This window comes from Carcharhinus amblyrhynchos, chromosome 30, assembly GCF_965287045.1.
Source record: "Carcharhinus amblyrhynchos chromosome 30, sCarAmb.v2.hapA, whole genome shotgun sequence".
In the NCBI taxonomy this organism is placed as follows: domain Eukaryota; kingdom Metazoa; phylum Chordata; class Chondrichthyes; order Carcharhiniformes; family Carcharhinidae; genus Carcharhinus; species Carcharhinus amblyrhynchos.
Genome location: NC_137353.1, coordinates 19,367,789 through 19,382,844, shown reverse-complemented (window position 1 = coordinate 19,382,844; position 15,056 = coordinate 19,367,789). Strand labels below are relative to the sequence as shown.

Genomic DNA, 15,056 nt, shown 5'->3' with positions numbered 1-15,056 from the left:
CTCGCCACGAGACTGAAGGCCCTCATTCCCACTTTGGCAATGATAGGGTGGCACAGTGGTTAGCTCTGCTGCCTCGCAGCACCACAGACCCAAGTTCAATTCCAGCCTTGGGTGATTGTCTGTGTGAAGTCTGCACATTCTCCCCATGTCTGCGTGGGTTTCCTCTGGGTTCTCCAGTTTCCTCCCACAGTCTAAAGATGTGCGGGTTAGATGGATTGGCCATACTAAGTTGCTCCTTAGTGTCAGAGGGATTAGGAGGGTAAATATCTGAGGTTACGGGGATAGGGCAGGACCTGGGAGGAATTGTTATCTGTGAAGGTTTGATGGGCCAAATGGCTTCCTTCTGCATTGTAGATTCTATAACAGGAAGCCTGCAGGTGCAGCAGGTGGTCAGGAAGGCTAATGGGATGCTGGCCTTCATAGTGAGGGGGATTGAATATAAAAGTAGGGAGGTCTTGCTGCAGCTGTATAGGGCATTGGTGAGGCCGCAGCTGGAGTACTGTGTGCAGTTTTGGGCACCGTACTTACGCAAGGATATTTTGGCCTTGGAGGGAGTGCAGAGGAGGTTTACTAGGCTGATACCAGAGTTGAGGGGGTTGAGCTATGAGGAGAGGCTGAATAAACTAGGCTTGTACTCGTTAGAGTTTAGAAGAATGAGGGGAGATCTCATTGAGACGTATAAGATGATGAATGGGATGGATAGGATAGAGGTGGAGAGGCTCTTCCCGCTCAGAAAGGACAGTAGGACTAGGGGGCACAGCCTCAAGATAAAGAGGGGGCGGTTTAGAACGGAGTTGAGGAGGAACTTCTTCACTCAAAGGGTGGTGAATCTCTGGAATTCTCTGCCCGTTGAGGTGGTGGAGGCTGCCTCGCTAAATATTTTTAAGACGCGGGTTGATGGGTTTTTGATAAGCGAGGGGATTAAGGGTTATGGGGAGAGGGCGGAAATGTGGAACTGAGACACGACAGATCAGCCATGATCTTACTGAATGGCGGGGCAGGCTCGAAGGGCTGGATGGCCTACTCCTGCTCCTATTTCTTATGTTCTTATGTAACAAACAACCCAGGGCTACCAATTGTGATCTACTCTTAATCTCTGTTGGAACACTGGCCTCTGTGGTAAATTTTTGTCTGAGTGAAGTATCAAAAGACATGTGGGCGTCATTGCCCAGAGGCCAGAGCTCTTAGAAGAATAGGGGAGAAATGACTGGTGGAGGGAACAAGGCCTTGGTCACTGAATAGACTCACCTCAAACTCTCACAAAATACCAGCCCATTGATCTGTGTTCTTAATGTCAAGGGAATTACTAACTATTCACCTACGCAATTCCAGCGGTTGACAGCATGGGTTCAACACGCACTCCGCTCCAGCCCAGCAGAACAATCTTTACCACTGTATGCTTCCTGCTGCAATCTGCGCAATGCCCCATGTGATTTTACAGTGGACACATTTTATGGCCAGTGATAAAGAACTATTACTTTCCAAGGTCTTGTGGCACAATGGGTAGGGTCCGTTCCTCTGAGCCAGAAGTTGCAGGTTTCAGTTCCACTCCGGGACTTGTTTTATTCATTCCTGGGACATGGGCATCGCTAGCTGGCCAGCATTTATTGCCCATCCTTGGTTACCCGAGGGCAATTGAGAATCAACCACATTGCTCTGGCTCTGGAGTCACATGTAGGCCAGACCAGGTAAGGCCAGCAGATTTCCTCCTCTAAAGGACATGAATGAACCAGATGGGTTTTTCCGACAATCGACAATGGTTTGATGCTCACCAGTAGACTCTTAATTCCAGATTTTTTTTTTATTGAATTCAAATTCCACCATCTACTGTGGCGGGATTTGAATCGGGTCCCCAGAACATTGTGGGTCAACCCACAGCATGTGGACTGCAGCGATTCAAGAAGGCAGCTCACCACCACCTTCTTAAAGGTAACTAGGGATGGGCAATAAATGCTGGCCAGCCAGTGACGCCTGTGTTCCACAAATGAATTAAAAAAAAAGTGACCTTGCGACATTTCTAGGTGATTTGCTGTGTTACAGCTGCATTGTTTAATTTTACTTTTAAATTTGTGTCTATGTAATGGGAAGACAGGTCAAAGCCAGACAGGTTAAAAATTCATCCCGACCAAACCTGAACCCGCATCAAATCCACATCTGCCTCCCAAGTCGTCCTAGTTGCTGTGGCAACAATAGTGCACTTTAAAGGCATATTGTAGTGCTGAGCTATGAATAGCGATGGTAGTAATTTGAGATAGGGCTGAGAATGTTTACAGTTTCAGGCAATTAGCGCTCATCAGCTTCACTGTGGAGAGAGAGCAACCGCAGTAAAAACTGGCTGACCACTAATTGAGGTCACGTTCCTCCCCTCAAACAGACGGAGACTTTTTAAGGGAGTTACTGAGTCATTGGATGCAGATCAGCTGTGAATCTGGATATTCAAAAGTCCTTTAACAAGGTGCCGCAGAACACTCAGAGCCATGTGCGATTGGCAAGCAGATCCTAGACTGAACCAGAAACTGGTTGCAATCTCACGCCCTTCAGTAAAAAGTTGATGTTGCCAGTAGCTTGGAGCACCTCACACAGTGGAGCAACTATCAGTGTCAGGGCCACTGCTCTATACCTTCTTTATCAATGATCGGAATAAAGGCTGTGAGGGAGCAATGTGCTAAGTGGCGGATAAAACAAAGATTTGTGTGGCTGATAGGATCTTGGATGATAAAACTAAATTACAAGTGGGTCTGGATTCACTGGGGTGATGGACTCGTATGTGGCAGATGTAATATAACACGAATAAATATAGCGTTATGCAAATGGATACAGCTGATGCCAAACATTTGTACACACCCCTGCCAACTGCTGCAGCACTCCAAACTCTCAGATATAATCCTGGCCAGCACTCCAGTGCAGTACTAGGTTCCGCTGCATTGTTGGTTGTGCTGGCACCCAGATGAAATGTTTAAATCAACAGCCTGTCTGATTATCCATTTGGATATTAAGTGATCCCTGTGCAACGAAGAACGTGGAACATGATTTTTATGCTAACTGACCAAGAATGGGTGGTACTCAGTGCCTTCTGGCCAAACATTCAACCCTCAGCCAACATAAAGTGCCAAATTAACTGGTCAATTATCTTATTACTGGTTGTGTGATTTTGTGTGCGTAAAACAACTGTTGAGTTTGTTTAACTGTCAACATTCACTGCATTGCAGAAAGTGCTTAATTGTACATGAAGCACTTTTGTTTCTGGGAACTATGATAAATTGTTATGCAAATACAAGTCTTTTCAAATATGGCTGAATTTCACCTGTAACCAATATTACACCAAATTCTCCTGACATCTGCTTTGTGAAGTGAGGAATATTGCAAAATACATTGGAGAGTATTGCAGTCACAAATGAGGTATAGGTTTATTCATTAGTGTCACAAGTACGCTTACATTAACACTGTAGTGAAGTTACTGTGAAAATTCCTTCATCGCCACACTCTGGCGCCTGTTCGGGAACACCGAGGGAGAATTCAGCACGGCCAACGCATGTGACCAGCACGCCTTTTAGATTGTGGGAAGGAAGCGGAGCACCCAGAGGAAATCCACGCAGACACAGTGAGAACATGCAGACTCTGCGCAGACAGTGACCAAGCCTAGAGTCGAACCCAGCTCCCTGGTGCTGTGAGGCAGCAGTGCTGACCACTGTGCCGCGATATTGATTATCAGGACAAGGCACGGTATAAAGAAATCAACCAATGTGGATAATTTTAGCTCTTTGAGATTTAAAAAGAAATTATTACTCGAGTATTGCTGGGAAAAAAGACACGTTATTGAAGCTTTTCATCCCAAACCCTTCAGGACAGAATCACAATTATCTATCTATCAAATATCAACAGGAACAACAAATTTACATTGCTTGAGAAAAGGGTGTTGATTAGCTTTTACTTTTAGTCAGCAATATTTCAGGTTGCTTGCATTCCACACTCACCTGTTTGTAGAGGAAGGACCTGCTCCTGAAGGTCAGCTCCCAGAATTCCAAGTGGCTGCAGTCAATTGAGACAAAAATGCTGGTCAGTTTTTCAGCTCAGGATACGAGTAAGCAATATTGCCTGAACATCAAACTCTTGATAAATGTACTTCAGACAAGATGAGCAATTTGATGTCCACATTCTGCTGGGTCAATTTCCTTTTTGTTTGAGAATGTTTTGTCGACCTGTACGGCCTGCAATACTGCCATCTTGAAATTGTGGCTCCAATCACATGGGCAACCCCAGCACCTCATTGCACTGGTAATAATTTGCAGTAATATAGAGCTATTAATGTAGTCACTAAACACTTCACAGGATTCATTCTCACTGAGCCAAAATTTGGGTCAAAAGGCTAAAGTTTTAAAGGGCACCTTAAAGGGGAAGAAAAGAGAGGTGCAGAGGTTTAAGGATGGAATTCCAGAGCTGAGGACCAAGATAATGGACGACGTGGCTACCAGTGATGGTTTGATTAAAATTGAACTTCCTGGTGACGCCGGGGTTGGAGGAGCTCAGAGATCTTGCAGAGTTGTGGGGCTGGAGGAAGAGACATAGATGGGGGTGGGGTGTGAGGCCATGGATGGATTTAAAGGCAAGAAGGTAAAGTTTTAAACTGAGGAATTGATGGACCAACATTTACATCAAAACTCAAATTAAAAACAAACTGAGATGAGAATCAGATCACTTTGTTTAAAATATTCTTAAATACCATTTATCTGACGTACTTTGTTTACAAATGAGAATAGTGGCTTAACGCACCTCAGAAGAGATAGTTAAAATCGATATCCCCCTTCAGTACTGTAATTTCTTTTCAAATGTTCACTTATGCATGCAAGTTCCATTACAGAGCATCTTTGAATTCAATGCTCTGAATGAACTAGTCAAAATCCAGCTGGATGATTCATGACACTATGACATCCAAGAGGTATGATGTTGGGACGTGATGTTGAGATATGGTTGGAACAGTCTCCTGGGATTTGCCCTAACCTCCTTTGGAGTTCAGAGAAAAAAACTTTCAGAAGTTTTTTGCTCCTCAGAATTGATGGTGAGTGTTAAAAGATCTGTTTTTATCATTGTTGGGCGGAGATTTTGTGGCTGGGAGACATTGGGCATTATGATGCTGAGCTGTAACATGACTGTATGGGGCAGGCTTCATCAAGCAGCTGATCTTTTCCTGTCACGTTGCAGCACACTGCGGGTTCCTGATTCCACTCCTGGTGGCAGGAGGGGGGCATATGAGGGCTTTGCCCTCTCCTTTCCGACCTTGCCACACACATTGTGCTCCATAACCAGTTAGCTGCATCTTGGAAAGGTTCAAAATCTAATGTGGGGTCGCTCAGGGAGAACAGCCTCCTTTTGCACTGTCTGATTCTATGATTCTACAATCTTCAAACCATACAAACACAGTGGTTTGTCCCTTGTGTGCAAATCATGTAGTAGCAAAGTTGGGAAAAATGCCACATTTCGCGATGCCCAAAACTGAACGGGCACAAACACTGGCAGGACCAGGCAGAGTGGAGGGGTGTTCAAAGACGGATTGGTGTGCTTGGCCCCTCTGGCGAGGAGCATTCATTAAAAATCCAAATCAAATTAATAATTTAAAGCCTCTAAATTATGATTTGATGTTGCAAAATGTCAGGTTTCTGGATTGCGGCCTTCATTTCAAAAAAGGATAAATAATTTCTGAGCACAACTTTCCCACAGTATTGTTGGAGACCAAAATCCTCAGTAACACTGGCCCACATACAAAGTAAAGAGGGAGCAGAGCAGGTGTGGGCAGCTGAGTGAAATTGGCTAAAGATTTCTGAGACAGGGAGGCGCTTGTCTTGAGATTCTGCCTTTGTTTCTGCAGTCAGTTGTATTATTCCACAAGAGGCTGTTGTGCAGGAAGCTGCTTCTCCCCAAGGAACTAAAATGATGCTCATGTGCTGTTAGCAGCTCTTATGCGTCAGACTGAGGGCATTGCTTCCTGCCCCCACCAACTATATACATCTTATCAGGCTACTTGTGCCTAGCCAAGGTGATTAGCTCTCTGCTAGAAGGCCAAACAATGCATGGAATGGGAGACAAGTGTCAGCATCCGTTTCTTGGTTGGACAATGTACCACTTTTCCCACAAGCTACTTAGAGAAAAAAAATCTGCATTCCTTCCAGAAAAAAAGAATGCAGCGTTGAAAATAAATATATTTCCCACTGTTCTGCCTTAAGTCTAATTATATGAGGGCAACAAAATGGGATTCACAGGATCCCTACAGTACAGAAGGCAGCTATTTAGCCCATTGGGTCTGTGCCAACACTCCAAAAGAGCATTCCAACCAAGCCCAACCTCCCATAAGCCCCATTTACCCCACTAACCCCCCCTAACCTACACATCTTGGGACACTAAGGGGTAATTTAGCATGGCCAATCCAACTAACCTGCACATCTGTGGACTGTGGGAGGAAGCTAGAGCACCAGGAGGTAAACGTACGCAGGGAATAATGTACTAATTTAACACAGACAGACCCAAGCCAGGAATTGAACCCGGATTAGTACCTACAGCAAGATGCAATGGGATTTTGCTGTAGGTGAGGACATTCAGCCCAGAGTAACATTAGCCATTTGGAGGGAGGCTAGGCTTGGACTTGGCAGCAATGTTATCCCATAATGGAATAGCACACCAAAAATCCTTTCAGAACTTGAGGGACTCAGTGGATTGGAAATGAGTTACAAACCAGGAACTTCTGTGACGATTCCTGCCATGGCTTTGGACTCCTCATCATCCATCCCCAAATTCGTGAGTGCTCTGTTCCTGTAATAAGGAATGGAAGTGCCCACTCCCTCCTTGCTGCCGAATACCTGAGCATTGGCAGTGGCCCAGACCATAATTAAGTTAAAGATTTAAGTTTTGAAAATAATTTTCTCTGCAGACAGCCCGTTTAAAAGTTTATTAATTAATTGGAAAGGGGCTTCTTTGCATCATGCACTTACCTAATTACTTCTTAGTGTGCAATGGGCCAGTATCTATTCAGGATTGTTGCTGGGACCTTTAAATTTGCATTAGTGCCTTGACTGTAGATCTCAAAGCAGAGTGTCCCAAAGCAATGTTCTTTTTTTTGGGGACCAGTCACTGTTGTGTGAGTAATTGCAGCAGCTGATGGTGTCCACAGCAAGAATCCTCAAACAGCAAGTGTGATGAATGTCTGGACAGCCTGTTTTTGATGGGATTGATAGAGGGAGAACTGATGGTCAGGAATCAGAGAGAACCTCTGGCTCTCATTGGTATAGCACTGCAACTTCCTTTATGTGCACCTGAAAAGGCAAATAAAAGGGCTGAATATGATGCATCATTCCAAAGACTAAGGGCAGGATTTTCCAGATACACTCGCCCCAAGGCTGGAAAATCCTGTCTGAGGTCAATGGGGCTTTGCATGGTCCATGTCCCGCCTGCTACGATTCCCACAGTAGATGGAATGTCCACATCTTTGGACTGTGGGAGCAAACCGGAGCAACTGGAGGAAACCCATACAGGCAAGGGGAGAACGTGCAAACTCCACACAGCCACTCACCTGAGGACAGAGTTGAACCCAGGTCCTTGGCACTGTGAGGCAGCAGTGCTAACCACTGTGCCACCGTGCCCTAAATCTCTGAAATTAAAGCACTATACAACCAATGAAGTACTTTAAGTGTAGTCACTGTTGTAATGTGTAATGTAGGCTCTTTTGTTTGTGACGTGCTGTCAAACTTGTATTTCCTTAAGAGCAGTATAAAGGAATAATATGTGCCGCCCAAGGCACCCACACAGATGTAGTAAGGTTAGCTTCACAGTCTGTATTCAAAGGGGTGCTGGTTAGCATCCAAAACAAGGTCTTGGATGGTGGGAGGAAATTCTATTCCTCAAATGGACCATCTCAGGTAAATCCTACCTTGCTCTTACTCTGGTTTCCCCTTTGGAATATGTTGGCTGTGAGTTATTTCTCACCTGCAGCCTATTTATTTTTAATGAACATTTTTACTGGACTAGCAGCCGTTACATTTTCCCTTTGGGCCTCAAAGCGAATGCCACTGAAATTAATTATACTTAACACTCCTCAAGTTTAGTTTGATCGAAAAATCATAACCTTCCCTTGGCTTTACAATATCTTCCATCTGATTCTCAAAGGCTTTAAATGAGCGAGTGTATCTTTGTATAGTAAAGATGGTATAGCAGCAGCAATCAGTTCCACCTCTGTAAATTATCCTGAAAGATTCACAAAATTGCTTTAGAAACTGTAATGACCAAATGAGCCTATTTTAAACATATCAAACTCTTGTGCCTGTGCTCTGAACGTGTATGTTTCCTGGCAGCAAAACCTGATATTGTGTTAATATTCTCCCGGGGCCTCTAGTCCACTACTGTACAGCCAGCAGGAAAATTCTCTTAAGTTTAATTCTACTGTTGGCTCATCACTTTTGCTGATATGACTGCAGTATTTTCTGCACTTGTGGCATCAATCTGTGTTGACAGAATGACCCCTATAATTGGGGTGGTACAGTGGTCAGCACTGCTGCCTCAGAGCTCCAGGGATCTGGGTTTGATTCCTGGCTTGGGTCACTGTCTGTGTGGAGTTTGCACATTCTCCCCGTGTCTGCACGAGTTTCCTCCAGGTGCTCCGGCTTCCTCCCACAGTCCAAAGATACGGTTAGGTTGACTGGACATGCTAAAGTAACCCTTGGTATCCCAGGATGTGATAGGTTAGAGAGATTAGCTGGGTAACCAAGCAGGAATAGGGCCCGAACGGGACTGGTGTCAGTGCAGATTCGATGGGCCAAATGGCCACCTTCTGCACTGTAGGGATTCTATGATCTCTTCTATGATAATCTCTAATTCAAATATGTTAATGTCAATTATAACAGCAACAGGGACTGGTGTTTATTTCTGTACCATTGGAATGGCTGGATGTGGGAGACAAAGAAACAGGTCTGAAGAGGCCTATTGTAGGAAGTAGGAGTGCAAAGTTCTCCTCAAATGGGGCCAACATTCTTGGGGTTTAGCCCTCCTTCAACCATACATTTCCCCTTTCCTCTCCTGAGCTCATTAAATCGTGCTTTGACAAGAGTCAGCAGCCCTCTCTCTTGCCCAAATTTACTCCATGGAACCCAAGAGCAGATATCAAAGTGGCAGCCTCAGTCAGGGCTTAATCACATTGTCCCCAATGCCAACACAGGTGTATTGACCTGAACAGGCGCCAGAGTGTGGCAACTAGGGGAATTGCACAGTTACTTCATTGCAGTGTTAATATAAGCCTTACTTGTGACTAATAAACAAACTTTACTTTTACTTTAAACAGCATAGGTCACTGCAAAGCCCTTAGTTAACTAAGCTAACTTCCACTGTTTCTCCAGCTCAGTGATATTGTGTATAATTAGGTTCCTGCTAATGTCCAGTTAAATTATGTCTTTTCTAACAGTTTCAGTTGGAGAAAATTCTACCCCAGCCACTGTGCTAAATCCACAAATTTACACCATCATGCCTTCAAGGATCACAATGCCATTTAGCAAATGTTAAATGAGAAATAAACCTTTCTCCGCTCCGTTAAGGTCAGCTCACTGATGCATCATGTGTTTATTCTGACAGCAGTGTATAAAACTACACTAGAAATCTTTCTGATAGCTGTCCCTGTAGAAGGAATGCAAGACTCAAAAAAAAGGATTTAAGAGTATTAGATGGTCTTCTTTAAAGAGGTTTTAAGTTTACCAATCCAAATTATTTTTCCATACCTATCTATATATACACATACGCTCACTCCAGCAATCCACGAAAGCTCTTTCAACACTTCCTTCCAAATCTGTGATCTCTACCTAGGACAAGGGCAGCAGGCGCAAGGGAACACAGCCACTTCCAAGCTCCAGCCCACCTCCCCCACCCCCACACAAGTTACACACCACCTTGACATCATTGGCAATGCATTGAAATCATAGAATTCCTACAGTGCAGAAGGGAGCCATTCAGCCCATCGAGTCTGCACTGACTACAATCTCACGCAGGCCCTATTCCCATAACCCCACATATTTACCCGCTAATCCCCCAATACAAGAGGCAATTTAGTATTGCCAATCAAGTTGAACTGCGCATCTTTGCAGTGTGGGAAGAAACCGGAGCACCTGGAGGAAACCCACGCAGACATGGGGACAGTGTGCAGACTCCGCACTGACAATGACCCAACTGGGAATCGGACCCGGGTCCCTGATGCTGTGAGGCAGCAGTGCTGACCACTGTGCCACCATGTTGCCCCAAAAAGCAGTTAAAATCCTCGAACTCGCTTCCTAACAGCACTATAGCTGAAGCTGTACCGTGTGGTCAATAGCAGTTCAAGGCGGTGGGGTCACCATCAAGAGCAATTAGGGATGGGCAATAAATGCTGGCCTAGCCAGTGACACCCACTGCCCACGTACAAATAAAAACACACCCACGCACACAAAATGTGTGTTAAAAATCTTACTTTCTCACAGATGGCACATGTGCTATGAAATCATAACAAGCTGAACAGCTCTGAGCTAGGTGTAATTATAGGAAGTTTATACTTTTCATCAATGATTCCTACAATTAAGATATGCCACAATTTCTAACTCCAGCACTCAGATATTTTCGACATTCTAAATACACCTAAGATGCTGTATTCCAGCCTGAACAATAGATTCCAAGTTGTTAAGTTTACCCGTCAATCGAACAATTGCTCTGATGCGCTGCATGACCTGTAACTGACCCCACATTTTGTTTTGAGAGTGAAAAACATTTCTATCCTAGCCTGAAAGGCTGGGACACCTGCATTATATGCTGCAGTGTTCTTGTTCCAAAATAAAAATGTGCTTGGCTTAACCTGTGAGGTTTACTTGAGTATAAGTGGCTTACATTCAACATGTGTTGTAATGGAGTACTGTTCACATATAGAATCCAAATTACTTCATGAACCAGTCCACACAATCGAGAATATTCTGTACCTATGAAATAACAGTATCTACACTTGCTTTGATGGTGAAATGCTGACCAACACTTGGAGGATGCGAAAGACCTTACAAATAAAAGACTTCCTTATCTCTGATCTCTGGTGAGCAATGCCATTGGTGCTTGTTTTAAAATGACTAGTTAATCATAAACTGAAGGCCAGGAATGAGGATCTCAAATCAGAACTAGTTTCACCGCCTTTCACATAGTGGGATAACCTTTTAGTGTCCTCAATTTTAGTGTGCTTTTTGTGTAAATTACAAAGGTTTGACAGACTGAAGGATAGTATGGGCAGCACAGCAGTTAGCACTGCTGCCTCACAGTACCAGGGACACGGGTTAAATTCCAGCCTCAGGTGACAGTCTATGTGGAGATTGCACATGCTCCCCGTGGGTTTCCTCAGGGTGCTCCAGTTTCCTTTCACACTCCAAACACGTATAGGTTAGGTTGTTGGCCATGCTGAATTGCCGTTTAGTGTCCCAAGATGTGAAGGTTAGATGGATTAGCCACAGTAAATGCGTGGGGTTATGGGGATAGGGCCGGGGAGAGGGCCTGGGTAAGATACTCTGTCGGAGAGTTGGTGTAGACTCGATGGGCTGAATGGCCTCCTTCTGCACTGTAGCGATTCAATGATTATGATTATTGGAGAATAACTTAAAGTTTCAGATGTCACCAGAAACTGTGAAAATAAGACACCCTCAACATCCTTGAATGTGAAAAATTCATTGTGTTTCCATTCTCATCAATACCTAGTAACTCCTAGAAGGAAGCATCCTAAGGAGGCTGGATATGAGCAGTTCCCTCTCTCTCCCCCAAACAGTGTAATAAACATGCTTACATACACACTCTGGACATACAGTCAAAGCCAACTACAGGGGAGAGGTATGGAGAGTGGGCAGGGTCCTTGGCTGTCAGGTAAAGAGAGGGGGAAAGTAAAGAGAAAGCGTGGTACTGGGGAAGCTTTGGGATCAGTCAGCGCACTTCACGTGATTAGGGGAGTCAGGGGTGGAAAATAAAAAAACCTGGAAAAATATGTGGCACACAAACTCGTTGAACCAAAAAACATTCCATTTAATTGTTGCCTTTTAACTCACTGCCAACATTTAATGGAGTGCAACAGATGCCTAGGTCAGATGATTGCCATTAGTGTAAAAAAAACAGGAATTGATGCCATTAAATAAACCACAAGACATGGTGCGAAACGGAGATTGAGCTAAGTGCTGGGTCTGCACTTTGCCCCATTAGCACAGTTCGTAATATGACAGTAAACAGCGATGAGTTTATCAAAGCTTTACGGAGAACCCTACAAACTGAAAATGGCAGAAAATACGTGCTCATGTTATCACTGGAAACCAATCCAGTTGTGTGGCTAACTGAGTGCTGCCTCAGTCTCTGTAGCTTGGTGTGTAAAACAGGCACATATCTTTTAAGATAGATGGACACAAACAAAATACTTTACATTCATTTAGGTTGCAGATGGTCTAGGCTAGGCCAGCATTTATAGCCTATCTTTGATCTGATTTATTATTGTCACATGTATTAGTATATAATGAAAAGTATTGTTTTTTGCACTACACAGATAAAGCATACTGTTCATAGAGAAGAAAAGGACAGAGTGCAGAATGCAGTGTTGCAGTCATAGCTAGGGTGTACAGAAAAATCAATTTAGTGTAAGGTAGGTCTTTCAAAAGTCTGAACGCAGTAGGGAAGAAGCTATTTTTGACTCGCTTGGTATGTGACCTCAGACTACTGTATCTTTTTCCCAATGGAAGAAGGTGGAAGAGAGGATGTCCGGGGTGCCTGGCATCCTTAATTATGCTGGCTGCTTTGCCGAGGCGGCAGGAAGTGTAGACAGAGTCAATGGATGGGAGGCTGGTTTGTGTGATGGATTATATTGCTGGTAAGCAGTCTCCGTAAACAGTTGCAGTCTTTGTGAAGACTCTGCCATTGGATTGTTAGGTAGGGAGTGCTGAGTGCTGAGCTGTTTTGCCACTTTCAAAGTGGAGGAGGATCCCTTGTATAAACATAGGATAGAAACAGTGGCTGATAGAAGCTTAAAAACAAGGGTTATCTGTTCATTTTTCCACAAGAATTAAATCTCAGGGCAGGTGAAAGCACCCTCAAGGACAGAAAGTTGGGAATCACCTTCGAGAGTTATCTGAAGCACAAGCAGCAAAAATATTTTGATTAGAGGATAGTGGAAACAGAAACATAGTGGGAGCACAGCAATTTATATACTCCAGACGGACAAGCCAATATAGACTGAATGGCCTCCTGCAACGATCTTGTAAATAAAACTATTTTAAACCTTCACTGACAGATATTTGCCTGAAGTAGAAACCACTCCTTTTAAAGGTTACCAATTTAAATGAACTTGTCCAAAAAACTTGATCCAGACGATCACGCGCGTGTGTGTGTGTGTGTGTGTATAAAAATTATATGTATGTTATTATACAACTTAATGTTTGGCATCTGCCTATCTGGAGAGATGATTGACTGTGTCCAGAATGTCTGGTCTCTTCTGTAATGGCTGCAGAGGCCAATGTGTGAGTGGCAGCGCCTCCTGCGTTAGCCTGAGGGTCATCTGAAGTTTTTCCTTCTGGCGGATTCCCTTTTCCACCATCTGGTCGTTTTTTCTTTTTCCATGTCCTTCCCGACTTCTCGGCCCCAGGCAATCCGGTCAGCAGCTGGGACTTCCCATCCATTGACTTCAATCCTGGTCAAGTGGAAATCTTATTTACAGACATGGGTGATAGCTGATAGCAAACTCACTACAAAGCATGCCTTTGGGCATTACCCACAGAATTCTACAGTGCAGTAGGCCATTCCATCCACAATCACACCAAGCCCCTATCCCATAACTAAATGTATTTACCCTAGCCAATCCCCTTGACACTAAGGGGCAATTTAACATGGCCAATCCAAGTAACGACTGTGGGAGGAAATCAGAGCACCCAGAGGAAACCCATGCAGATACGGGGAGAATGTGCAAACTCCACACAGACAGCGACCCAAGCTAGGAATCAAACTCGGGTCCCTGGCGCTGTGAGGCAGCAGTGCTAACCGCTGTGCCACTGTGCCGCCCCATTTGGCTCACCCAATTCGACCAGTGGAGTCTCTGCTGATTCAAGAGGACAAACATTCTGGGGACCCTGTACGTTGATGAACTTCTGTTTTTGGCACTCTGCATTGCCCGGAGATACCCAATACTTGTCTGATCTATCAAAAATGGAAACTGTTCAGTTGTTTCTCTTGGCTTGTATAAGTTGTTGATGCCTTGCTTCTCTGTTTGATGTGATGCATTAAATCAATTAACATAGTGGCCAGTTTGCTGGTCAGCTCTTACCTCCAGCCAGCAATACAACTATTATCCAATGATTGCTGAACACATAAGCCTCTCGCGCCAATGCACAGCCTCTTCATCAGAGGAGGTCCCTTCCTCTGGGAGGGACATATATAAACTGGGCGTCTTGCAGACTCAAATAAAACTGCAGGAGACCTAGAGGAGGCCTGGCCCCCAAATGCACAGCATTTACGCCCTTTGTGCCTCGTCGGGAGGAGGAGAGGGGGCACTCCCGTTTCATGGGTTATGCTGACACGGGAAGAAACAACTGCAAGTTATAATCTCAGTTGGTTGGTGGATAGCACGAGTGGCAAGGGTTACTTCCAACGGTGGGAGAGATCATCGCCTATCATTGTATTGCTAGCACCCTCCTCAGACTGGCCAGTTAGGTGCTGTTCTGCCGTGGTCCGCTGGCTTCAATAGGGTGCTCGGAGCTTAGAGGGTCATCTCTTGAAAGCTGGCTTGCTGATCTACGCACTGGGCAAGGTAGCCCTTTGTGTCTCAAGCTGGAGCGTCAGGGCTATGCATCCTGGCCTTATAATGGTGATGGCTTCTTCCAGCATTGGCCTCTTTTTCATTTTTAAATTCACTAAGTTCCAGGACTGGGCTAAAAGCTAAACAGCAGTAGATAAATAATAGATCCCTTAACTGCCGTTCTGGTATATAACAAGCATTGTTGCTCTGAAGCACTTTCCTGTCAAGTACCATTACCACTTCAGACACACTTCCTCCTATTGCT

The 15,056-nt window shown here is 44.5% G+C and overlaps 1 protein-coding gene across 3 annotated transcripts in view; it reads right to left on the bottom strand.

Moving 5' to 3' along the window:
- The window catches only part of LOC145360232 (tRNA pseudouridine synthase-like 1), a 110,522-nt gene that overhangs the window by 32,616 nt on the left and 62,850 nt on the right, over positions 1-15,056 (bottom strand). For all 3 annotated transcript variants that reach the window (XM_080215288.1, XM_080215290.1, XM_080215289.1), the window contains one exon: positions 3,975-4,029. In XM_080215288.1, the coding sequence (XP_080071414.1) occupies positions 3,975-4,029 (55 nt within the window). The remainder of the gene's footprint in view (positions 1-3,974; positions 4,030-15,056) is intronic.